Genomic DNA, 26,433 nt, shown 5'->3' with positions numbered 1-26,433 from the left:
ATATTCTCCCACACTCTCTGCAGCAAGCGCGATGCCACATCCTTAGTCCGCATGGTCCTAAAGCCCTCCTCAGGAATAATTTTCGCCCAATTATTAGACCATCAAACGGTTCGGGGCTGCACCCCGGGAAGCCTACCCCGAACAACGCAGATGGCTTGGTTATATTCCACTTGTTCAAGAAGTGTCTATTGATCCACATGGGAATGCAACCTCCTAGTCTCGACTGTCTGCTTGGGCGGAGAGAGGACAAAACACGATTAAAGGTACAATCTGCAATATTCAATCGCCATTACCCAGTGCTTAATTTGGACCGGATCCTGGCACCTCTCCGTTTTGGACTGTGTTGTCCCGGAACCTAATTGGCCAGACCCGGTACCTCTAGTGGCATGAACACTTATTTGAACTTTTCTCGGAATTGATCAAAGTTCATTCGAGTTGCCTCTTTATGGTTTGCCACATCCTTAGTCCATTGTAACCTATGTTTGAGATCAACGCATGGCGGTGGCTGTGTGAGAAGCGTATTTCGCTTTCTATGATCCCTCTCTGCTCTTATAGACATGAGCCTGCAACTGTCATCTCTCCAGTGTTGCAATTCATCATATTTTATTTCCTTATCATTTTTTATTGATCCTTTTTTATTGATCCTAGTTTAACTAGGCAAGTTAGCTGAGAACAAATTCTTATTTACAATGACAGCCTACCGATGAACAGTGGGTTAACTGTCTTGTTCAGGGGCAGAATGACAGATTTTTACCATGTCAGTTTAGGGATTCGATCCAGCAACCTTTCGGTTACTGGCTCAATGCTCTCACCACTAGGCTACCTGCTGCCCCGAATCATAGCCCCGCGAAGGGTTTTGAATGAACTGCAGCATCCCTGATACATTTAAATACATTTGCCAAAGTTCTAGAATTACTGCTGTCTGTTCAGAAATAAATTAAATAATTCAGAATACCCTACTACACCATGAGAAGGCCTATCATTTAGCAACAGAGAATCAATAGCTTTTTTATAGCCTAGCTGTGGATTGTAGCCCAATAACAAGGAATAGAACAAGGAATAGGCAATAGCAAGGAACAAGGAATAGCCTACATTTGGGAACAAGCAGCAAACATGTCTGGAAAAAAGCAGCATGCAGACAAAACAGGCCGTTCCCAATATTTCAAATACAATCGAGGAAAAACACAGGTTGGAAAGCAAATGGCTCCTGCTGAAAAGAGACGACTATGCTGTAGGCGACCAAAATATTTAATCGACTTCCAAATATTGTTTAACAAGAGAGAGAGCGAGAGAGGTAGGCTTTTGGTATGAGCGCGTCCGCCATCACAAGCAAGTAAGCTGCGCATCATTGGGTGAGTCAGTGAAACTGGAAAGCATTTTTAGGACTAATTTCCTCTTCATATTGTAGCCTAGAATATGTGTCTCCACACACACAGGCCTCCGCTATTAATGGATTCAACACAAAGTAGTTTTTATTGATCTCATATTCTCAGTTTGTCAGTGTTAAAGTAACCTGCCATTTCGATCATGTGTATTAATCATGTGATGTGATCATGTGTATTAAAAAATATTCTGCCAAAGTCTCTAGTCATTAAAATGAAGGAGAAATGGATTTATAAAAGGCCAACATTTTCCCGGACATTATGCTACTACAAATGTTCTCCGTGTTTGCAACTTGTAAGTGCCTCTACTCTACTGCGATGATCTGCATGCAATGCTTTATTATAAAGGACTTTTGTGTATGTGTTCCGGTACTTCAGAACCTCCCCAGGTCTCCCCACTCCAGTGCTCACTTTATGTTCCGGCACCTCCCGATTTACACATTAAGCACCCGTATTACCATAAACGGTCATAGTTTAAAGCCCATATTGTACTGCAAATACCGTATAGTGATTCAAGGGAATATTTTTTATTTAACTAGGCAAGTCAGTTAAGTACAAATTATTTTTTACAATGACGGCCTACCACGGCCATCATGACGACGCTGGGCCAATTGTGCACCGCCCTATGGATCACGACCAGTTGAGATACAGCCTGAATTTCGAACCGGGGTCTGTAGTGACACCTCTAGCACTGAGATGCAATGCCTTAGACTGCTGCACCACTTGGGCACCCTGGATTGGTATATGCACCATTTTTTGAAGTAGGCCTAATGATATACACTGAGTGTACAAAACATTAAGGACACCTTTCTAATATTGAGTTGCAACTCTCATCTCTCCAGTATTGCAGTTCATCATGTATTTCTTTGTATGTGTGTTTTGTGAGTCCACCAGATCAGAGGCTGTAGGGATGACCAGGGAAGTTCTCTAAGTGCTTGAATTTGAAAATGTTCCTGTCCTGCTAAGCATTCAAAATATAACAAGTACTTTTGGGTGTCAGGGAAAATATATGGAGAAGTACATTATTTCCTTTAGGAATGTAGTGAAGTAAAAGTTGTAAAAAAATTGAAATAAAGTAAAGCACAGATACTCCAAAATATTTAATTAGTACTTTAAAGTATTTTTACTTAAGAACTTTACACCACTGATTCTTGCATTCTAAATAACAGGCTCACTCACTATCTGGCCAGCTTTCTGATGAACAGAATGGCTTTAGGAAAGCCAGAGCATGTATAGAACACATCTAAACCACAGGAGGTTGGTGGCCCATTAATTTGGGAGGACTGGCTCATAATGGTTAGAGCGGAATAAGTGGAATGGTATGAAATGCATCAAACACATGGTTTCCACTGATCTATACTGTCTCGAATTCAAGAGAGAGAACCAACTTCTGAACAAAAACTTCCTGTTTTATTGATTTTCAGAAGGGTTTTTATTGGGTGAGTAGAGAGAGACCTTGCTTTTAGACAAATTAAAATGGGAATTGATGGATTATTCTTTGATGCTATCAAAGCTCTTTTATCTGACTCCAGTTGCCTGTATTTAGGTCAGTAACCTCAGGACTGGCTTGTTTCCAACCCCTTTACGGTGTAAAGCAGGGAGACACACTCTCGCCCACTTTATTTGCACTATATGCTAATGATTTAGCCCTACAAATCAAAAATGCTAAACTTGGTGTTGAAATTGCGGATATATTCCTGGGCATCTTGTTGTATGCTGATGTCATAGTTCTCCTTGCTTCCAGAATATGTAGAATATTGTTAATTTACGGTGTACTAAATTGACACTAGTGATGAATCAAGAGAAGACCCAGAAGGGTGTGCAGAGAAGTGGAAACGACCCCATTATTCTACACTGGGCTCTATAATTACCTTGGTTTCACACTGGATGAACACATGGCCGTTGAAGACGGCCTTAGATCACTGGCAGAATCTGCAGGTAGAGCCTTGGGGTCAGTGTTTAAAGCAAATGAAAATATATAAGGATCTGGCTTACTTTCAGCTGTATACATGTTGTGGGTGTCCAGTGATGGACTATGCTGCTGGGATGTGGGATCCAACGTGCTTAATAATTGTAACAATGTTCAAAACAGAGCCTTCTGTTTCTTGGAAGGTACAAACTGACTGGGGTTGGGAACCATGTGTGCCATGGATCATCTATGGAAAACACTGATAAATGTGCCAGAACACAGAATCACTTATAAAGTGTTAGGCTGGGATCTTACTCATAACAATTCTCTAGCCCATGGAAAGTTATCTATTTTTTTGTGATATATTCTGGAACAAATTACTATGTGATTCACAAGGAACAATGGCCAGTTAATGTTTGGTGCAAACCTAAACTTAGAACGTACACTTTCACCAAAGAGAACTACACCCCTGAACCATTATGTCTGCCTGAGCCTAACGAAAATCCGACACCCTCCCTCTGGCTATATAGACGGGTAGATTTAACAGAGCGCCTGAAGAGGAGACAATGTGTCTACTGTGTGATCTTGGCTGAAAACTAAATCTATTTAGTGTTTTATTGTCCTCTGTATGTTGATCTAAGACATGTTGTGTCTTGTAAAAATGGTGATGATAACCCTGAAGTATTCTGGTTAAGGGACAAGCAGAGGCTTGAATTGTGTTTCAGACAGGGCGTATTTTAGATAGCTCGGTTTGTCCACAATACCTGAAGGAGAAATATACTGTTTGCGTAGTGTGGCTAGATGGTAGCTGTACTGAGCATTTTTATTGTATGAGTATAGTTTGTCAAATGTTATTTAGTTCTGTCTTATTTTTGGACATAGGCGGCCCGAAAGAAAACTCAGGTGGCCCACCCAAGACTTTTCTATGCAGGAAAAACCCTGCTGCTGTTAGTTTTCACGACAGCGGTGCGTGTAGTAGCTTGTTTTCATCAAACTGGTGTGGTGAGATCTCTTGATCCGTTGGAAAATGGTGACGGATGCTTATTTCAACGAGTCCCGTGGGCAGAGCTAGGCATGTTGCACTGGGACACGTTTTAATACAGACAAATCATCTCATTCTATTTCTAAGTAAAAGCCATATCAATCAGAGAAACTATTTGTTCTCACTTTATAATAGAATAGTCAGATTTTTCTGCCTGGCTGTGACGCTCTTTTCCTGAATTGTTAGGATTTTCTTGTGATCACAAACAAAACGACCCATTTTGTTCAAATAGATATAATTTGTTTTCTTTGAAAAGGTGGGCCTTGCTGAGAATAGAACATTCAGTTTTCTGCCTGAGTCTGGAGCTACCGCTATTCTCTGGATTATTTTATGACGAGAACAAAACAATTTATTTTACTCAACTAGAAATGGAAATAAAAGGTGTTTCTTTAAAAAGATGGCCCTAGCTGACATGGACTGTTTCCCCGCCTTTTCCCCCTTGTGGTTAACCATGGCTGTTGGTTATTTACCAGGTAACAAGAAGTCAAAACGAAACAACTGAAGCAATATCTGGCTTGGTTAACACAACCGCATGACATTGAATGTTACCTGAATTAACTCAGAAAAGTAACATAAATAGGCCTACAGTATCACAGCGAGGTCAAACAGGTGTGTGTGTCAGATTATCCAGTGTCCACGGCAACATCATAGATTATTCTCTACTGTGATGTGTACTGTGGTTTTAGCCATGCTCTCACTCACACTCGTCTTTTCAAGGTCTCCCCTCCCCTTGGACCGCGACTAAGAACACCCTGGCCTGACACCTGGACATACTGTACCTGGCCCAATCCCACCTGGCCCCCTTCTTACCTGCTTGTTGATGCCTCCACGCGTTCTTGCTCCCCCTCAAGTCACTGATCCTTCTCCGCACACACACAGAAACCTGGATTCCATTACTTACCATCACGTCTTTATGAAAAGCCATTTGACCATCTGACCAAGGCTCTCAGAAACTCAAAAGCAGAGCGTTATATGGGAAAAGTTAGAGAAAATGGTGCCCTTTGGGATGCCTTCCGCCTGTTGAGCCCCACCCTGCTTATTGTAAACTGTTACTTCAGCCCATCACCCCAGTTAAGCAAATTAAGGAGAGAGGCTGTGACTATAATTGATGTAGTAAATGACTTTTCTTGTCAATGACTTTATTTGATGAACTTCCTTTATGGTGTGTGTCCCTTTTTGAAGGTCGAATAAAGCCAAGACATCCCTCTGTTCATTGATGGAATATTCAACAGACTGAACAGACTGAACAGACTGAACAGACTGAACAGACTGAACAGACTGCTGAATATTCCGTCATTAGTTGCATTGCAGTTGTGTGTGGTGATACTGCCATTCAGCCTCATCTAGCCTTGGTATGGAATAACTGATAACTGACAGGCTCAGACCATATCCATAATGACTATAGGGAAAGTACTAACTCTTCAAGACCCTATGGCCTGATGGCTTTTGATAAAGACGTGATGGTAAGTAATGGAATCCAGGGTTCTGGGTGTGTGCAGAGTGGGATCAGTTATTTGATGGGGGAGAAAAATCCAGTGGAGGCAGCAAAAAGCAGGTAGAAGGAGGCCAGGTGAGATTGGCCCAGGCACGTCTAGGAATCAGGACACCAACAGGCAGGTAGGAGGCCAGGTGAGATTGGCCCAGGCACGTCTAGGAATCAGGACACCAACAGGCAGGTAGAAAGAGGCCAGGTGAGATTGGCCCAGGCACGTCTAGGAATCAGGCCACCAATAGGCAGGTAGGAGGCCAGGTGGGATTGGCCCAGGCACGTCTAGGAATCGGGACACCAATAGGCAGGTAGAAGGAGGCCAGGTGAGATTGGCCCAGGCACGTCTAGGAATCAGGACACCAACAGGCAGGTAGAAGGAGGCCAGGTGAGATTGGCCCAGGCACGTCTAGGAATCAGGCCAGGGTGTCCTGAATTGCGGTCCAAGAGTCTCCGTAAGGGGAGAAAGAGAAAAGATGAGTGTTAGTGAGAGCATGGCTAAAACCATAGTACACATCACAGTAGAGTATAATCAATGATGTTGCTGTGGACACTGGACACAAACACACTTGTTTGACCTCGCTGTGATACTATTGGCCTACTTATGTTACCTTTGAGTCAATTCAGGTAGCATTCAATGTCCTGCGTTTTTGTTAACCATGACAGCCAGCATTGTAAATAAAGAGATGTGCAGAAAGATAAGCAGCCTCTGTATCTGTGGATCCTTTCCCCTAATGTATTTTTGTGTCAGCCAGGCCCATCTTTTCAAAGAAATACAATTTATTTCGATCTCTGAGTCAAATAAATTGTTTTGTTCCGGTAACCAGATAATCCGGACAATTGTGGTAAACAGCGCCCCACTCAGGCAGAAAACGTAATGTTCTATTTGAGCAAAATAAGTAGTCTTGTTGTGATCACAAGAAAATCCTAATAATTCATGTAAAGAATGCCACAGTCAGGCAGAAAAATCTAACTGTTCTATCATAAAGTGAGAACAATTAGTTTTCCTGGCTGCTAATTAGAGATACTATAACAGTAAATGAATAGATGACTGTCTCCAATACAATCGCATAATTTACACAGACCCACTGCGGAATTTGAACAATGAATCTCTTTGTGAAAAGGTGTCCCATGGTCTGTTTTGTCAAGGAGGTCAACGTATTCCAAACACTGGGGTTAACCAGATAATCGCGATCATTTTGGTAGTAAATGATGCCCCTCTTCTCGTATGTACATTGCAAACTGTCTGGACTCATTGGCATAAGCTACAGACGAACACTATTTGCATTTTATCGATGGCAATTTGAATGCACAGAGATACCGTGACGAGATCCTGAGGCCCATTGTCATCTGAATGGATTTGGAAGGGGAGAGAGAGCACAGTTAAACTTATGTAGACTCAATTAGCCTAGTTATCGTTACCTAGCTGAGCTTAACTAGCTTCTCTCGGTTTAATGCAGTCAAAACAGATGCTATGTAATCAGATGAGATGATAAATAACTAGCAATAAGTTAGTTTACCAACATGAGTCATTTGGTTGCTATCTCACTCCCCCTCCGTTCTCCCTTCTTCACTCAGACGCACACCTTCACGTCTCAGGTATAAAAAAATGACAAACTCTGCAAAAAAAGAAACGTCCTCTCACTGTCAACTGCATTTTCAGCAAACTTAACGTGTAAATATTTGTATGAACATAAGATTCAACAACTGACACATAAACTGAACAAGTTCCACAGACATGTGACTAACAGAAATGGAATAATGTGTCCCTGAACAAGGGGGGGGGGGGGGGGGTCCTCATGGACTGCACCAGATTTGTCTTGCAGGAAATCACGCACAGAACGAGCAGTATGCCGCGTGGCATTGTCATGCTGGAGGGTCATGTCAGGATGAGCCTGCAGGAAGGGTACCATATGAGGGAGGAGGATGTCTTCCCTGTAACGCACAGCATTGAGAATGACAACAAGCTCAGTCCGATGATGCTGTGACACATCGCCCTAGAACATGACGGACCCTCCACCTCCAAATCAATCAAATCAAATCTAATTTATTTATATAGCCCTTCGTACATCAGCTGATATCTCAAAGTGCTGTACAGACACCCAGCCTAAAACCCCAAACAGCAAGCAATGCAGGTGTAGAAGCATGGTGGCTAGAAAAAACTCCCTAGAAAGGCCAAAACCTAGGAAGAAACCTAGAGAGGAACCAGGCTATGTGGGGTGGCCAGTCCTCTTCTGGCTGTGCCGGGTGGAGATTATAACAGAACATGGCCAAGATGTTCAGGATGTTCATAAATGATCAGCATGGTCAATTAAAAATAATCACAGGCAGAACAGTTGAAACTGGAGCAGCAGCACGGCCAGGTGGACTGGGGACAGCAAGGAGTCATCATGCCAGGTAGTCCTGAGGCATGGTCCTAGGGCTCAGGTCCTCCGAGAGAGAGAAAGAAAGAGAGAATTAGAGAGAGCATACTTAAATTCACACAGGACACCGGATAGGACAGGAGAAGTACTCCAGATATAACAAACTGACCCTAGCCCCCGACACAAACTACTGCAGCATAAATACTGGAGGCTGAGACAGGAGGGGTCAGGAGACACTGTGGCCCCATCCGATGACAACCCCTGACAGGGCCAAACAGGAAGGATATAACCCCACCCACTTTGCCAAAGCACAGCCCCCACACCACTAGAGGGATATCTTCAACCACCAACTTACCATCCTGAGACAAGGGGGGGGGGGGGGCCAACCCAGACAGGAAGATCACATCAGTGACTCAACCCACTCAAGTGATGCACCCCTCCTAGGGACGGTATGAAAGAGCCCTAGTAAGCCAGTGACTCAGCCCCTGTAATAGGGTTAGAGGCAGAGAATCCCAGTGGAGAGAGGGGAACCGGCAGGCAGAGACAGCAAGGGCGGTTCGTTGCTCCAGAGCCTTTCCGTTCACCTTCACACTCCTGGGCCAGACTACACTCAATCATATGACCTACTGAAGAGATGAGTCTTCAGTAAAGACTTAAAGGTTGAGACCGAGTTTGCGTCTCTCACATGGGTAGGCAAACCATTCCATAAAAATGGAGCTCTATAGGAGAAAGCCCTGCCTCCAGATGTTTGCTTAGAAATTCTAGGGACAATTAGGAGGCCTGCGTCTTGTGACCGTAGCGTACGTGTAGGTATGTACGGCAGGACCAAATCAGAGAGATAGGTAGGAGCAAGCCCATGTAATGCTTTGTAGGTTAGCAGTAAAACCTTGAAATCAGCCCTTGCCTTGACAGGAAGCCAGTGTAGGGAGGCTAGCACTGGAGTAACATGATCAAATTTGTTGGTTCTAGTCAGGATTCTAGCAGCCGTATTTAGCACTAACTGAAGTTTATTTAGTCCTTTATCCGGGTAGGTCGGAAAGTAGAGCATTGCAGTAGTCTAACCTAGAAGTGACAAAAGCATGGATTAATTCTTCTGCATAATTTTTGGACAGAAAGTTTCTGATTTTTGCAACGTTACGTAGATGGAAAAAGCTGTCCTTGAAACAGTCTTGGTATGTTCTTCAAAAGAGAGATCGGGGTCCAGAGTAACGCCGAGGTCCTTCACAGTTTTATTTGAGAAGACTGTACAACCATTAAGATTAATTGTCAGATTCAAACAGAAGATCTCTTTGTTTCTTGGGACCTAGAACAAGCATCTCTGTCTTGTCCGAGTTTAAAAGTAGAACGTTTGCAGCCATCCACTTCCTTATGTCTGAAACACATGCTTCTAGCGAGGGCAATTTTGGGGCTTCACCATGTTTCATTGAAATGTACAGCTGTGTGTCATCCGCATAGCAGTGAAAGTTAACATTATGTTTTCGAATGACATCCCCAAGAGGTTAAAATATATAGTGAAAGCAATAGTGGTCCTAAAACGGAACCTTGACACCGAAATGTACAGTTGATTTGTCAGAGGACAAACCACTCACAAACCATTCAACTGATATCTTTCCGACAGATCTAAACCAACCCAGAACTTGTCCGTGTAGACCAATTTGGGTTTCCAAATCACTTTTAGTGAGTTTGGTACACATCCGGTGGATAGAGAGCCGTTTATTATGTTCAACATAGGAGGGCCAAGCACAGGAAGCAGCTCTTTCAGTAGTTTAGTTGGAATAGGGTCCAGTATGCAGCTTGAAGGTTTAGAGGCCATGATTATTTTCATAATTGTGTCAAGAGATATAGTACTAAAACACTTGAGTGTCTCTCTTGATCCTAGGTCCTGGCAGAGTTGTGCAGAATCAGGACGACTGAGCTTTGAAGGAATATGCAGATTTAAAGAGGAGTCCGTAATTTGCTTTCTAATAGTCATGATCTTTTCCTCAAAGAAGTTCATGAATTTATCACTGCTAAAGTGAAAGTCATCCTCTCTTGGGGAATGCTGCTTTTTAGTTAGCTTTGCGAATTTCGGATTGTTCTTATTTTCCTCAATTAAGTTGGAAAAATAGGATGATCGAGCAGCAGTAAGGGCTCTTCGATACTGCACGGTACTGTCTTTCCAAGCAAGTCGGAAGACTTCCAGTTTGGTATGGCGCCATTTCCGTTCCAATTTTCTGGAAGCTTGCTTCAGAGTTCAGGTATTTTCTGTATACCAGGGAGCTAGTTTCTTATGAGAAATGTTTTTAGGGGTGCAACTGCATCTAGGGTATTGCGCAAGGTTAAATTGGGTTCCTCAGTTAGGTGGTTAACTGATTTTTGTTCTCTGGCGTCCTTGGGTAGACAGAGGGAGTCTGGAAGGACATCAAGGAATCTTTGTGTTGTCTGTGAATTTATAAGACTATTGATGTTCCTTGGTTGGGGTCTGAACAGATTATTTGTTGCAATTGCAAACGTAATAAAATGGTGGTCCGATAGTCCAGGATTATGAGAAAAAACATTAAGATCCACAACATTTATTCCATGGGACAAAACTAGGTCCAGAGTATGACTGTGACAGTGAGTAGGTCCAGAGACATGTTGGACAAAACCCACTGAGTCGATGATGGCTCCGAAAGCCTTTTGGAGTGGTTCTGTGGACTTTTCCATGTGAATATTAAAGTCACCAAAAATTAGAATATTATCTGCTATGACTACAAGGTCCGATAGGAATTCAGAGAACTCAATGAGGAACGCTGTAATGGCCCAGGAGGCCTGTAAACAGTAGCTATAAAAAGTGATCGAGTAGGCTGCATAGATTTCATGACTAGAAGCTCAAAAGACGTAAACCTCCGCCTTTGCGGGATGCACGGGGGATATGGTCACTAGTGTAGCCAGGAGGTGAGGCCTCATTTAACACAGTAAATTCATCAGGCTTAAGCCATTTTTCAGTCAGGCCAATCACATCAAGATTATAATCAGTGATTAGTTCATTGACTATAATTGCCTTTGAAGTAAGGGATCTAACATTAAGTAGCCCTATTTTGAGATGTGAGGTATCATGATCTCTTTCAATAATGACAGGAATGGAGGAGGTCTTTATCCTAGTGAGATTGCTAAGGCGAACACCGCCATGTTTAGTTTTACCCAACCTAGGTCGAGGCACAGACACGGTCTCAATGGGGATAGCTGAGCTGACTACGTTGACTGTGCTAGTGGCAGACTCCACTATGCTGGCAGGCTGGCTAACAGCCTGCTGCCTGGCCTGCACCCTATTTCATTGTGGAGCTAGAAGAGTTAGAGCCCTGTCTATGTTGGTAGATAAGATGAGAGCACCCCTCCAGCTAGGATGGAGTGCGTCCCTCCTCAGCGGGTCAGGCTTGGTCCTGTTTGTGGGTGAGTCCCAGAAAGAGGGCCAATTATCTACAAATTCTATATTTTGGGAGGGGCAGAAAACAGTTTTCAACCAGCGATTGAGTTGTGAGACTCTGCTGTGGAGCTCATCACTCCCGCTAACTGGGAGGGGGCCAGAGACAATTACTCGATGCCGACACATCTTTCTAGCTGATTTACACGCTGAAGCTATGTTGCGTTTGGTGATCTCTGACTGTTTCATTCCTAACATTGTTGGTGCCGACGTGTATAACAATATCTCTATACTCGCCAGTTTTAGCTTTAGCCAGCACCATCTTCAGATTAGATTTAACGTGGGTAGCCCTGTCCCCTGGTAAACAGTGTATGATCGCTCAATGATTCGTTTTAAGTCTAATACTGCGGGTAACGGAGTCGCCAATGACTCGTTTTCAATTTGTCAGAGCTAATGGTGGGAAGCTTTGGCGTCTCAGACCCCGTAACGGGAGGAGTAGAGACAAGAGAAGGCTCGGCCTCTGACTCCGACCCCATTGCTTAATGGGGAAAACCGGTTGAAAGTTTCTGTCGGCTGAGCGTTCCTACAGCATTTCCCTCCAGAAACCGTGAGAAAGTTGTCCGGCTGCAGGGACCGTGCCAGGGGATTTATACTAACTATCTGTACTTACTGGTGGCACAGACGCTGTTTCATCCTTACCTACACTGAAATGACCCTTGCCTAACGATTGCGTCTGAAGCTGGGCTTGTAGCACAGCTATCCTCGCCGTAAGGCGATCGTTCTCCTGTATATTATGAGTACAGCGACTGCAATTAGAAGGCATCATGTTAATGTTACTACTTAGCTTCGGCTGTTGGAGGTCCTGACGAACCATATCCAGATAAAGCATCCGGAATGAAAAAAAAAAAGTTGAGGAAAAACCAAAAATATAAACGGTAATTAAAAAGTAAAAACCGTAAAGTTGTCAGGTAGCAAAGTAAGGTTGGCAACAAAACGCACAGCAACACGTAAACAAGTCTGCAAGTTGTGACCGGAAATGGCGTCCCGCTCCAGAGTACAGGCCTCGGTGTAACGCTCATTCCTTCCGTGATAAACGCGAATCCGACCATCAGTTGTGCGTGGCCACAACTGATTGTATACTGTACTCTATACCATCTACTGCATCTTGTCTATGCCTTTCTGTATCATCACTCATTCATATATCTTTATGTACATATTCTTTATCCCCTTACACTTGTGTGTATAAGACAGTAGTTTTGGAATTGTTAGGTTAGATTACTCGTTGGTTATTACTGCATTGTCAGAACTAGAAGCACAAGCATTTCGCTACACTCGCATTAACATCTGCTAACCATGTGTATGTGACCAATAACATTTGATTTGATTTGACACAGTCATGGGTGAACAGGGAGTACAGGAGGGGACTAAGCACACACCACTGAGGGGCCCCGTATTGAGGGTCAGCGTGGCAGATGGGTAGTAATTTAAATGTTTTAATCTAATTTTAAAACATACAATCTACCTGCAGTGAAGCCGCTCAACATTTACATTACATTCAGTCCTCCTGCAGACACTCCCATCCAGAGTGACCCACAGGAGCAACCTGGCTCAAGCGCTCCGCCCAAGGCCACAAGGACCGAATCTCCACCAAGTCGAACTGGGGACCCAAATGAGCAACCTCTTGGCCACTGGTCCTAGCTACCATTCACCAGGCCACCAACCATCCAAGATCCCCCCCCAACCCCCCCCCCCCCCCCCCTGAAAAAACCTCCCCCGCCACTCTCCAACCCCAAACCCCTCCCATCCCTCCCAAGACACCGTCCCCCTCCAACCCAACCAAAACCACCACCCACCCAATGCACCAACAAAAATAACTAAAGAGAAAAACAACAGAAAACAACAATGCTAAAAAAAAAGACAGAGGAAAAGAAACATCTAAACAGCAAGGCCCACTGTATACGTTTGAGTGCATGTGTGGCACTATTTACTTGTGTGTATGTGTGGGTCCGTGTGTATGCATGTTTGTGTGTTTGAATGTGAGTGTGTGTATGCATGTGCAGATGGGTTGATACCTACCCTCACCACCTGGGGGTGGCCCGTCAGAAAGTTCAGGATCCAGTTGTAGAGGGAGGTATTTAGTCCCAGGGTCCCGAGCTTGAGTGGACTATGAATGCTGAGCTGTAGTCAATGAACAGCACTCCCATAGGTATTCCTCTTGTCCAGGTGGGAGAGAGCAGTGTAGAGTGCAATAGCAATTGCATCATCTATGGATCTGTTGGGGCGGTATGTGAATTGGACTGGGTCCAGAGTGTCTGGGATGATGGTGTTGATATTCACCATTACTAGCCTTTCAAAGCATTCCATGTTTACAGATGTGAGTGCTACGGGACGATAGTTGTTTAAGGAAGGCTACCTTTGAGCTCTCAGGAGCAGGGTCAATGGATGTCCGCTTGAAACATGCCAGCTGGTCTGAGCATGCTCTGAAAATGCACCCTGGTATTCCATCTGTCCCAGCTGCCTTGTGAGTGTTAACCAATTATGTGTATAAACTCTGAATTGCTAATGCCATGTATTGGACATTGAGAGGCTTTGAACCCAACGTTGGTCCATATTGGCTCTCACTGGTAGGAGCAGCCCTTCATAGCAATTAATGGAATTCTACAGTATTTCAAATAAATGTTTCATGGACAAAATTACACCTATTTAATAAGTTTGTTGTTGTAGTGGGGGCATTAGCAATCTAAAAAATATATACTTTAAGGAAAATGTTTTTATATATTTTGTCATGTTTTATTTGTATGTTTAACTCACATAATATAAGGTGTCTGTAATATAAAAAAGTAATGTAGGCATTAATTGTTAAACCACTGTTCCCCGGGCGCTGATGACGTGGATGTTGATTAATGCACCTCTCTGATTTAGAGGGGTTGGGTTAAATTCAGTTGAATGCGTTCAGTTGTTTAACTGACTAGGTATCCCGCTTTTCCTTCCACATAATGAATCAATTTCTGTGCTTCCGAAATATTTTTTTTACAACCGTGGGGTAGTGCGGATGGTTTCAACACAGCGCCCCCTCACAGTCATCTAGTGTTTATATAAATAATTGGCGTTAACTTAACAATTGCCCCAATGGTATAAATAAAGTTTGTTTTATGGATTAATTATAATGAATCTCAAAGTCTACAATCCATAACAAATTAGCCTCTAAAAGTTTCCCGACATTGTTTGAGTGAGAGTATTGTTCTGATACGAGAGTCCACGTCCTGTACAAGTCATCGTATGACAGGAGGAAGTGAAGTTGCAAGATATAGTCATTTAGCCAGCTAATCTCAGATACATTTTTTTTTATCAGAGAAGATAGGTCAGCAAGCATGCAAATTAAGGTAATAACGTTCTCTTGTTGAAATGTTTGACTTCTCGTGACAAACTGACCAATGCATTATGCACTAGCTAGAATGTTACAATTCTACAGCGACACACGTGTCACATTATGCTAGTATTAGCTAACCAGGATATAGCTAGTTCGCTAGCTAGCTATAGCTACACGGACAACGTTAAACTCAAATGTCTCAAGTATAAACTTTACAGCTTGCAGAACTAGTCAGTTCACTACTAGCTAGCTAACATCATGCTAGTAGGCATCCGCTAGCAGTCAAACTGTATCACGTATTTCACCATAGATAGCTACTGTGGAATGGTCATTGACATTACTCCACTTCGATGCACCTACCTAGCTATTAATTTATGTGACAGGTCAAGAGTGTGACTAATGACATGTATATTCTTGCTAGATTGGAATCATTGGAGGCTCTGGCCTTGATGACCCAGACATATTGGAGGGAAGGACTGAGAAATATGTAGACACACCTTATGGAAAGGTAAGTTCAAATTCTAAATATTCTATTGTGGTAGGCAGGCTGTCTCTGCTATGAACAAACAATCGTGTGCACCTTTGAGTGATGCACGATATCGACATCTCCGCCATTTTCTGGTTGCTAAAATTCAAATAGTTCTCCTAATTTCAGCGTGACAAAACTAGCATGTATAGTGTTGGTGTAGTGTTGAGAATCATTGTACCATCCAAACCGCTGTGAAATATATTTTCCATAACCAAAAATATTTTATTTTCAGCTGTTTTGAAACTTGTGTACAACACCGAAGTAAAAGACTCAAACTAAATGTAAACTCGAAGCATAGAAATAGCACACACAGAACAGATTCACCGCTTCTTAGACTTGCTTTCAATGAGAATGACGGATCCATTTTTATGTGAATTTGGTTGGGTACCACACAAATGACATATTGCAGCTTTAAAATGACAAGTGCCACCAATCTTAGTCCTGAATGTGGCAATGCTTTCCATTGTGTACAGCACAGCCATTACTAACCTAATATTGGACGAAAGGAGCCTAACATTACTCCATAGGCCAAGGACTTTGTGTCAGGGTTCCCCAACTGGCAGGCTGAATTTAGCCCTCGGGTGTAATGTTAGGCTCTGAGCAACAACAAAAAAGTTTTGAAATTATGTTGTAATCAAATATATATTTTTCGGGCTTCTTGCGGTCAATTTGCAGTTTACAAATGATTTGTACTTAAAGGGAAAGGAGATGCCTAGTCAGTTGCACAACTGAATGCATTCAACCGAAATGTCTTTCTCATTTAACCCAACCTCTCTGAATCAGACGTCCACTTCATTGGCGCCCAGGGAAATGTTTGTTGTTTGGGGTTAACTGCCTTGCTCAAGGGCAGAACGGCAGATCTTTCAACCTTGCTGGCTTGGGATTTCAAACAACAACCTTTCGGTTACTGGTCCAACGCTCTTAACCGCTAGGCTACCTGCCGCGGTTATGTTCCGGACCCTTGGCCATCCGCTTAAGAACTAGATCAATGGTCCCTGACATACATGTTCCGTTTAAAGGGCAAATTAGCTCTGGAAGCAAAAACCGCTAAATACGCCATCTAAATGTGAGCCAAGGAAAGCCCCCCCGGCCAAACCCTTCCCTAACCCGGACGGCGCTGGGCCAACTGTGCGCTGCCCTACAGCTGGCTGGGATTGAACCCCAGGCTGTAGTGGCAGTTAAGACAGTCTACAGTAAGTATATATTTTCCATTTGTGAAATCATTTGATGTGATATGAATGCAGAGGGATTTATGTTCCTGTAACCGTACCGCAATTGAGCCTCCTGAGTCTTAGATTGCTGTGCCACTCGGGAGGCTCAATTGTGGTAAGGTTCTAGAAACATAAATCCCTCTACTTGAATGTCACAAGAAAATATACACTTACTGTTTTAACACAGTTGCAGCAGACAGTATTTTTCAGTGACAACACATTTGTGGTGTCTGTCTTCCGTTTACACAGGTGTTTGGAGACACCGATAGTTAATTAGCACAGATCTTCTGTCTGTTTTCAGTAAACATGGAAATATGCCCGTGTGGGAACTGTATAAAGTTGTGTATCAATTTAACCTTTAGTTTTGTGCTTCCAAAACCGTACCGCAAGCAATGCGTGCTAATTTTCAGACCGAGCGTAGTGGCTCTTAACAAAACTCCCCTCTACAGACGACGCCTTCGTCCAATTATTCTTATGTGTAATGGAACTGAGTCATTACACATAAGTCATTGGCTATCTAGTGTGTGTAAGCCTAACTGTTAAGGAAGTGTAGTTTGTCAACTGGAGACGCACACAGTGTGTTGATTAGAGGTCGACTGATTATGATTTTTCAACGCCGATACCGATTATTGGAGGACAATGATAATTACAACAATACTGAATGAGCACTTATTTTAACTTAATATAATACATCAATAAAATAAATTTAGCCTCAAATAAATAATGAAACATGTTCAATTTGGTTTAAATAATGCAAAAACAAAGTGTTGGAGAAGAAAGTAAAAGTGCAATATGTGCCTGCTAACCTGGCCTGCTAACCCTGCCTGCTAACCCTTAATATTGCCTGCTAACCTGGATTTCTTTTAGCTAAATATGCAGGTTTAAAAATATATACTTCTGTGTATTGATTTTAAGAAAGGCATTGATGTTCATGGTTAGGTACACATTGGAGAAACGATACGCACCGCATCAATTATATGCAACGCAGGACACACTAGATAAACTAGTAATATCATCAACCATGTATAGTTAACTAGTGGTTATGATTGATTGATTGTTTTTTTATAAGATAAGTTTAATGCTAGCTAGCAACTTACCTTGGTTTACTGCATTCGCGTAACAGGCAGTCTCCTCGTGGAGTGCAATGAGAGGCAGGTGGTTAGAGCGTTGGACTAGTTAACTGTAAGGTTGCAAGATTGAATCCCCCGAGCTGACAAGGTAAAAATCTGTCGTTCTGCCCCTGAACGAGGCAGTTAACCCACTGTTCCTAGGCAGTCATTGAAAATAAGAATTTGTTCTTAACTGACTTGCCTAGTTAAATAAATATTAAATAAAGGTGTAAAAAAAAAAGAGAGAATCTGCAAAATCTGTGTCCAAAAATACCGATTTCCGATTGTTATGAAAACTTGAAATCGGCCCTAATTAATCGGTCGACCTCTAGTGTTGGTACTGTGCAAAACTTATACAAAATGTGTAGCTTTTTTATTTGAAAGATTTTTCTATATGTTATGAAAGATGAGGGGAATATCGGGATAGGTTTCGAAAACCAGTTTGAAAGTGATGTTTATTGACTTTTCTAAACGTTAAAACACAGCGACTGTAGTTCACATGGAGCCAAATGTGGACAAATGTAACCGAGAAGGGTTTTCCAGAGCTACATAGCCACGCACATTTACATAAAGCAAAATGGCCCTTGTCTCACGACTGTTGAATAAAATTATTTTTGATTTTACTCTGCCGATTGTCCGTAGGGTTGGTCCTTCAGCTGGTCAAACTTTTTGACAAAATATCCACTGGAAAGTATTCTTAAACAGACTTCAAAACGGGGGTCTCAGAGAATGTGTGACAATCAAGATGTTTGCTCATGCATGTGATGCATGTATGTTAACCAAAGTCTTGCAGGTGTTTACATGGTTTTGCGCATGTGCCAGGGGATCGAAATCTCAACGACAGTAGCCAGGTATAACATTTTACCCAGCTGAAGGACCAACCGCACAGATAACCGGTAGGATTATGGAAAATCTATTTCACAGGGGTTTAGATGCTACAATGATTCTCTACACTATACATTGCTTGTTTTGCCACAAACTAAAATTAGGCAAATTATTAGAATTTTAGCAACCAGGGAAGGGCGGCGTGATTTCCGCGTAGTGCATCTTTAAACTTAGAATTGTTTACTTGACTTTTATACACCTTTAAATTGACTCCTTAAAATAATTGAGTCTGTCAAGTTTGCCACCGGCGTGCTGCTGTAGGGAAGTAAAGCGGAAGTCGAATCCATCACTTCCGTTGTTTGGCTGTGTCCATAGCAACATTTAGAAAATGAGGTGGATACCAATAATTGGTATAACAGTCTGGTTTATTAGGCGACACCAATCTCTGCGTTCCAGTGTAATGCCAATATTTTTTACCAACTGAAAACTGTGCCTTAGATACTACCTAATAACATCTCTACTCTTTTCCCCCCCGACAACCCAACCAGCCTTCAGATGCCCTTATAATGGGGAAGATCAAAAATGTTGAATGTGTGCTCCTTGCAAGGTAAGCAGTGGAATGAATTGGAGAATCTCAATTGCATTCTCTTTGCGTCCTCTCTCCTCACCTCCTTCTCAAAACTCATTGGAGGAGGATGAGGCGAGGAGAGAGGACACGAGGAGTATGCAATTGAGATTCACCTGTGGAGACATCCTAGGTGTACTGAACCAGATGAACTCCACCTCTGTTTCTTATGAATTTGTGCCATCTAGTGGCTGTGTGTTGCAATTTTAAAACATATTAGACCTGATCTCTCTTCTCCATCACCCTTTAGGCTAAACATTCCCCCAAAACCAAATCCACCACTAGCCCTCTAGCTAACTTATGTAGATGTCTAATAATCAGATAGGTATACTTAGAATGATTTTGTACGTGTTTTTTTTTTAAACACTTGCCCTTTTTAGAAGTGAAGTTTAAACGTATTGCTTCGCCTACACATACAAATCCTTTCAGAGATACAGAAGTTTCCAGGGGATTAGGTGCTATAGGAGTCAAATTAGAGATTCATTTTCAGCCTTTGGTAAACACTGAACTATTCACACTCCACATTATACTGGTCCCTAGGCATGGGAGACAGCACACCATCATGCCAACCGACGTCAACTACCAGGCTAACATCTGGGCGTTGCGAGAGGAGGGCTGCACACATCTCCTGGTCACCACGGCCTGTGGTTCCCTCCGGGAAGAGATCCAACCAGGAGACATCGTCATCATCGACCAGTTCATAGACAGGTGAGGGCCAGAGTTTCCTAGGCCTGGAGTCCAGGACTCACCGAAGGTTGAATCCAGGCTTGAAATGAGAATGAAAGCAGTCTGTTGGACATGGTGGTTGCCAGTGGTTAGTTCAGTTGTTGTCTATTGAGTGAGTCCAAATCCAATGCTTCCCTGGTATATGTACTGTTATGTACACTGAACAAAAATACAAACACAACATATAAAGTGTTGGTTTCATGGGCTGAAATAAAAAATCTCGTCCCTACGCAACAAAAACGTATTCCTCTCAGATTTTGTCCACAAATTTGGTTACATCCCCGTTCTCCTTAGCCAAAGATAATTGCAGGAATGTCCACTGGTGCTGTTGCCAGACAATTGAATGGTAATTTCTCTACCATAAGTTGCCTCCAACTTCATTTTAGAGAATTTGGCAGTACGTCCAACCGGCCTCACAAATGCAGACCACATGTAACCACGCCAGCTCAGGCTCCCCAGCGGGTGGGCCTACGCCCTCCAAGGCCCACTCATGGCTGCACCCCTGCCCAGTCATGTGAAATCCATAGATTAAGGCCTAATGCATTTATTTCAATTGACTGATTTGCTTATATGAACTGTAACTCAGTCAAATCTTTTAAATTGTTGCATGTTGCGTTTATATTTTTGTTCAGTATAGATATGGAGTAAAAGTCAAATGCAGCCTATCTGTAAATGCTACCAATTGAAAGTGTAGATATTGTTTAGGTTTCTACATACCCGATGGAGTATAAATAGAATGTTTGTAAAGCCATGGGGGTAGAATTACAGTAGGAATGACAAGTCATCAAGAGAGAAACTTTCTCCTGTTTTAAGTTCAGACAGTGCGACATCTATCTCAACTGATAACATTCAAAAGAACTTGCAAGTTGTCCATTATTTTCCCTTCCAAACAGTGACTGATGCTGAGTGTGTGTACAGTATTCCAACCTGGGGCAAGGCAACAACAAAGGCCATGGTGTCAAACAGAAACAGACGGTGGCATCCAGGCTCACATTACTCATCTCTGAAGGCCACGTTCTCTGACTGGTATTTCTGATAGTCAACGACTCAACTATCATCCCACAGCCACCCACCCGTTCATCTGTCTCATTTCCTCATTCCCTAAAAGAACCAATAAGAGAAGGAAAGAGATTGTGTGTCATGATTGGTGGATAGGCGATGCTCTGAAATGGACTCTGCACTGAGGGCCCGGGACTTGGCGGAGTACAGCTGCCACGTGTGTCACGTTGTGGCTAGAGCTGCGTCCTGAGAGGAAACCAACACTTTTTAAAACATTTTTTTTAAAGAACTGACAGGACTTATAGGGTTTTAAGGGCTGCTGGTTTGAAACGGGGGTTTTTGTTTTGTTCAATATGTGGTTTTCTAGTTTCTTGTGAAGGAGGAGGACAGTGAGGTTTTGAATGAACTGAGACCTAGGATCTGATGAGGTTGTTCTGTTGACTGGCTGTTTGATACCTTTTTGTAGGAAGTGCTTGTATTACCTGAAGCGTTGTGGAATGTGCTTAGGGCGTGAATTGTGACATACCGAAAGTTGTGGGTCTATCCTCCCATGTCGTAGCTGTTTATAAGGTTCGACTGTGTTGCAGTGAAAGCGATGAACTCAAGAGAAATAGGCCTAGGTGGAAGGTTGCATCACAAATTGATCTCATTTGAATAAGGATGCAGTGAGGGAATCATGGTGTGTAAAACCATCATGACTGTTCAGTTTTGAATGTTATCACCTTTGTGTCAGTCTATGGGAATACATTTCAGTAACAGGTCGTTTTAATACTTCAGCGTGAGCCATGTTTCCCACGGTTAGGATAGACCTCTGGACGGCCTTCAGTTGAGCAGCATTGTTTAGTAAACTGTGGCCAGATATGATATCACTTCAGCTCTAGGCCCGGAGAGGCAACAGCAGGGTCCCAACAGTCAGCGAAGCAGATTAGCATCTTGTTACTGTACGTACGTAGGCCTGCACCACACCTAGGAATCAACACACCATTCACAAGTGTCTCCTCTCCGGCCGTTCTCACTTTCATTAATAATGAAACAGAAATTAGACGCAGCACATTCTCGGTAAGTTTGTCAAATCTCTGTGGGATGATTCCCAGTTGAAAAATTCCCTCTGTGCTTGTTCCCTCCTGGTTCAAGGGACGCTCCAACCACGATTTCAGAACTCTATCTGGAAATGTTGCTGCCCTAAACACATGTGATGGCCATCAGTTGTAGCGCTGATAAAACGTGCTGAATTTCAAGTTGTTTGGTGTACCATTTTCTCTACTAGTAATAGACTAGACTAGACTATTCATTCTGGTGCACAAGCATTCATTGTTTTGATTGGATGGTATTTTTAGGACGATTATCCAATGTGTTTGCCTTCGCAAAGAAACACTGAATAAATGTAAGAAATAATGCATGCTCACCTATTTCCCCCCCATCTCTAGATTCCAAGTTACCACACACAACTCTACCCATTATTCTATCAGAGTGGAACATAACTCCTCTCATTGTCCTGAGGGTGCGTTGCTGCATTGAATTGAATTGTCAGTAGAATTCTATGCAATGAACCGTAAATTGAGAATGTGTTCATGAGGCAGTCTTGTTGATTTGAGAGTGCAGTGCACACAAACAGCTTTGTCTCCAAGCGCTGTCCGTTGTCCAGTAAGTCAAAACGTAGTGCCTTGAATGAGAAGTAACGGATCATTTCTGCACCCCTCCCTCGGGATTGCCACCTGACATTGTCTCCACATCCTCTGTGCCTGACACCTGACATTGACTCCACATCCTCTGTGCCTGACATCTGACATTGACTCCACATCCTCTGTGCCTGCCACCTGACATTGTCTCCACATCCTCTGTGCCTGACACCTGACATTGACTCCACATCCTCTGTGCCTGACACCTGACATTGTCTCCACATCCTCTGTGCCTGACATCTGACATTGACTCCACATCCTCTGTGCCTGACACCTGACATTGACTCCACGTCCTCTGTGCCTGACACCTGACATTGACTCCACATCCTCTGTGCCTGACACCTGACATTGACTCCACATCCTCTGTGCCTGCCACCTGACATTGTCTCCACATCCTCTGTGCCTGACACCTGACATTGACTCCACATCCTCTGTGCCTGCCACCTGACATTGTCTCCACATCCTCTGTGCCTGACACCTGACATTGACTCCACATCCTCTGTGCCTGACATCTGACATTGACTCCACATCCTCTGTGCCTGACACCTGACATTGACTCCACATCCTCTGTGCCTGACATCTGACATTGACTCCACATCCTCTGTGCCTGACACCTGACATTGACTCCACATCCTCTGTGCCTGCCACCTGACATTGTCTCCACATCCTCTGTGCCTGACACCTGACATTGACTCCACATCCTCTGTGCCTGACATCTGACATTGACTCCACATCCTCTGTGCCTGACACCTGACATTGACTCCACATCCTCTGTGCCTGACATCTGACATTGACTCCACATCCTCTGTGCCGCTCTCAGAGAAACTATTCCTCATCACCTCCAATCCACCCATATGTGTTGTCTATTGATAGCCTACTGTTACAACAAGCAGGGGCAGTCTCTGTTGGGCAGAATGGGGAACTAACATGTGAGGACTTGTTCAGTCTTGTCCCGCTGCGAAGCATGTGACCCATCAGCATATTTCTGGAAGGGTTTACTTGATGATTACCTTAGTGAGTTATTTGTTTTGCCCCCTGCTCCTGTTCCAAACACTGCTGGCCTGTCTAGGTTAGCCAGGGTTTCTCTGCTCCGCCAGTCGGCTGCGAGCATTAACGGTTCACCAATGCCTCAGACAGTCTCTGTTCTCTCTCTCATTCACCACTGGAGTGTTGCACCACATTACAGTATGTGGTACTGGACAGCTGATGTGTAGTGCTAAGATGAGGTACATTTTCCAAACTACAATGAGTGAGCGATACAATACATAGCCTAATTATAGTCTCTCTGCTTTAACTAACAGTAGCCAATGTTCCTCCTCGGGAGTCTGGTTGACATTGACAACAGTAGGTTATTTCTCAATCGTGGCATTTATGGAATATTCTATGCTCATGTTTTAGTTGGGTGGGGAGGGAATAGTCTCTCTGCTTTAACTAACAGTAGCCAATGTTCCTTCACGGGAGTCTTGTTGACATTGACAACAGTAGGTTATTTCTCAATCGTGGCATTTATGGAATATTCTATGCTCATGTTTTAGTTGGGTGGGGAGGGAATAGTCTCTCTGCTTTAACTAACAGTAGCCAATGTTCCTTCTCGGGAGTCTTGTTGACATTGACAACAGTAGGTTATTTCTCAATCGTGGCATTTATGGAATATTCTACGCTCACGTTTTAGTTGGGTGGGGAGGGAGGGGTGGGTTAGTACGCATTTCCTGTATAGAATAGTCCTGGAATGCCATGCTGTCTCAGCATTTCTGGAATGTAAGGTCACTCTGTATGGTAAACCAACCTCACCGTTTAGTAGTCGGCTCATGCGCACTCACTCTGACTATGATGTACCGGTTCTTCACAATGTTCTCTGTAACAGCTGATTTACTCTGTTAATGATGTGGACACTGGAGAGACCTGTTAGCAGAGCTTCACTGAGCTCTAACTGTGACACCCAAAGCAGAAATGGGTCATTGTATGTGTTGTGTAATTTCAAGCCTCAGTAAGAAATCATCTCCATTTACTGGTGTGACCAAAGGACTCATTGGCTCCTGTCAGTGTCCCTACAGTCTTAATGTGTTCCTCCTGTCAGTGTCCGTACAGTCTTAATATGTGTTCCTCCTGTCAGTGTCCGTACAGTCTTAATGTGTTCCTCCTGTCAGTGTCCGTACAGTCTTAAAATGTGTTCCTCCTGTCAGTGTCCGTACAGTCTTAAAATGTGTTCCTCCTGTCAGTGTCCCTACAGTCTTAATGTGTTCCTCCTGTCAGTGTCCCTACAGTCTTAAAATGTGTTCCTCCTGTCAGTGTCCGTACAGTCTTAAAATGTGTTCCTCCTGTCATTGTCCCTACAGTCTTAATATGTGTTCCTCCTGTCATTGTCCCTACAGTCTTAATATGTGTTCCTCCTGTCAGTGTCCGTACAGTCTAAATATTTCCTAGTAACATGAGGACAAGGAGTTGTCTTTCTAAGCTTGCCTTTCCTCAGTGTAACGTTTAGGTGGTAGGTAGCTTCAGGGCCCGGGGTAGCACCTCGCAGCAGCCGGTTTCTGGGCTTGCCATTCCTCAGTGTAACGTTTAGGTGGTAGGTAGCTTCAGGGCCCTGGGTAGCACCTCGCAGCAGCCGGTTTCTGGGCTTGCCATTCCTCAGTGTAACGTTTAGGCGGTAGGTAGCTTCAGGGCCCGGGGTAGCACCTCGCAGCAGCCGGTTTCTGGGCTTGCCTTTCCTCAGTGTAACGTTTAGGTGGTAGGTAGCTTCAGGGCCCGGGGTAGCACCTCGCAGCAGCCGGTTTCTGGGCTTGCCTTTCCTCAGTGTAACGTTTAGGTGGTAGGTAGCTTCAGGGCCCGGGGTAGCACCTCGCAGCAGCCGGTTTCTGGGCTTGCCTTTCCTCAGTGTAACGTTTAGGTGGTAGGTAGCTTCAGGGCCCTGGGTAGCACCTCGCAGCAGCCGGTTTCTGGGCTTGCTCATTTGAGCAGAGACTGGGTAGAGAGAGTGTGTGAGGGAGGGGCATGTAGAACTGGAATGTGGCCTGGGTGGCCACACTGGGTGACTCAGCGCCACAGCTCTGGAATCTGGAGGGCAGCTGCCTGTCGGCATGGCGACAAATGTTAAATGCTGGCTCAGTCCATCCTCACCACCCCTTGAAGTATGAAATGTATAATCATGGTAGCAATTGAAATGAAACAGTTCAAAGATCATGGGGAAAATATTAGACCAAAGTTGAGGACACAACAGTTCTCCTGACACGAGACTGAATCCAAACATTACACTGTTATGTGCATTTTACATTTACTGTACTTTTCGCCACATTTGTTAATAACAATCCGATCATATTCTGGATACATTCAGTGACATGATAAGAATATTCCTGGAAAATGTGGGGTAGGTGCAACACAAGACAAAAAAATGACAAGGGTTTGAGTGAGCGGACTAACTGGTTTCTCCAAGTGGCCACACACCTTTCCAAAGTGTACACAGTTCATATGTAATTTCAATGCACTTTATGACAAGTATTTTTTGAGCTCTTCTAGCTGTGCTGTTGAGGAACTAGAGCAGCACACTTGTAGTTGTTTGGAACACAGCCCTGCATCCCCGCCATCACACAACTAAGGTTTACGCAATCAAAAAACGCTCCATTATAAATCGCATCTGGGACAGATGGGCATCATTTAAAAGCTGTTCTATTGACAACATGGCTAACATGACATCAACGCTCAATTTACTATAATCCTCAACGTCTCATCTTTCAAAATACATTGAGTCCTCTTATTTACAGCATTTCCCTCACTCAAGACAATAAAACATGTGCAAAGG

At 43.5% G+C, this 26,433-nt stretch overlaps 1 protein-coding gene across 3 annotated transcripts in view; it reads left to right on the top strand.

Moving 5' to 3' along the window:
• LOC110497184 (methylthioadenosine phosphorylase) overlaps positions 1-26,433 on the top strand; it is a 34,499-nt gene continuing 8,066 nt past the window's right edge. Inside the window, exons 1-4 of one of the 3 annotated variants that reach the window (XM_036933851.1) lie at positions 1-263; positions 15,356-15,442; positions 19,157-19,215; positions 19,774-19,941. In XM_036933851.1, coding sequence (XP_036789746.1) covers positions 198-263; positions 15,356-15,442; positions 19,157-19,215; positions 19,774-19,941 — 380 coding nt within the window. In that variant the 5' untranslated portion in view covers positions 1-197. Of the gene's footprint in view, positions 264-14,615; positions 14,948-15,355; positions 15,443-19,156; positions 19,216-19,773; positions 19,942-26,433 lie in introns of those variants that run through there. The other 2 variants (XM_036933852.1, XM_036933853.1) reach the window with 2 other exon arrangements.

This window comes from Oncorhynchus mykiss, chromosome 10, assembly GCF_013265735.2.
Source record: "Oncorhynchus mykiss isolate Arlee chromosome 10, USDA_OmykA_1.1, whole genome shotgun sequence".
NCBI classification, from domain to species: Eukaryota; Metazoa; Chordata; class Actinopteri; order Salmoniformes; family Salmonidae; genus Oncorhynchus; species Oncorhynchus mykiss.
Note: the sequence above shows the minus strand (reverse complement) of the source record. Positions and strands in the feature narration are given on the sequence as shown.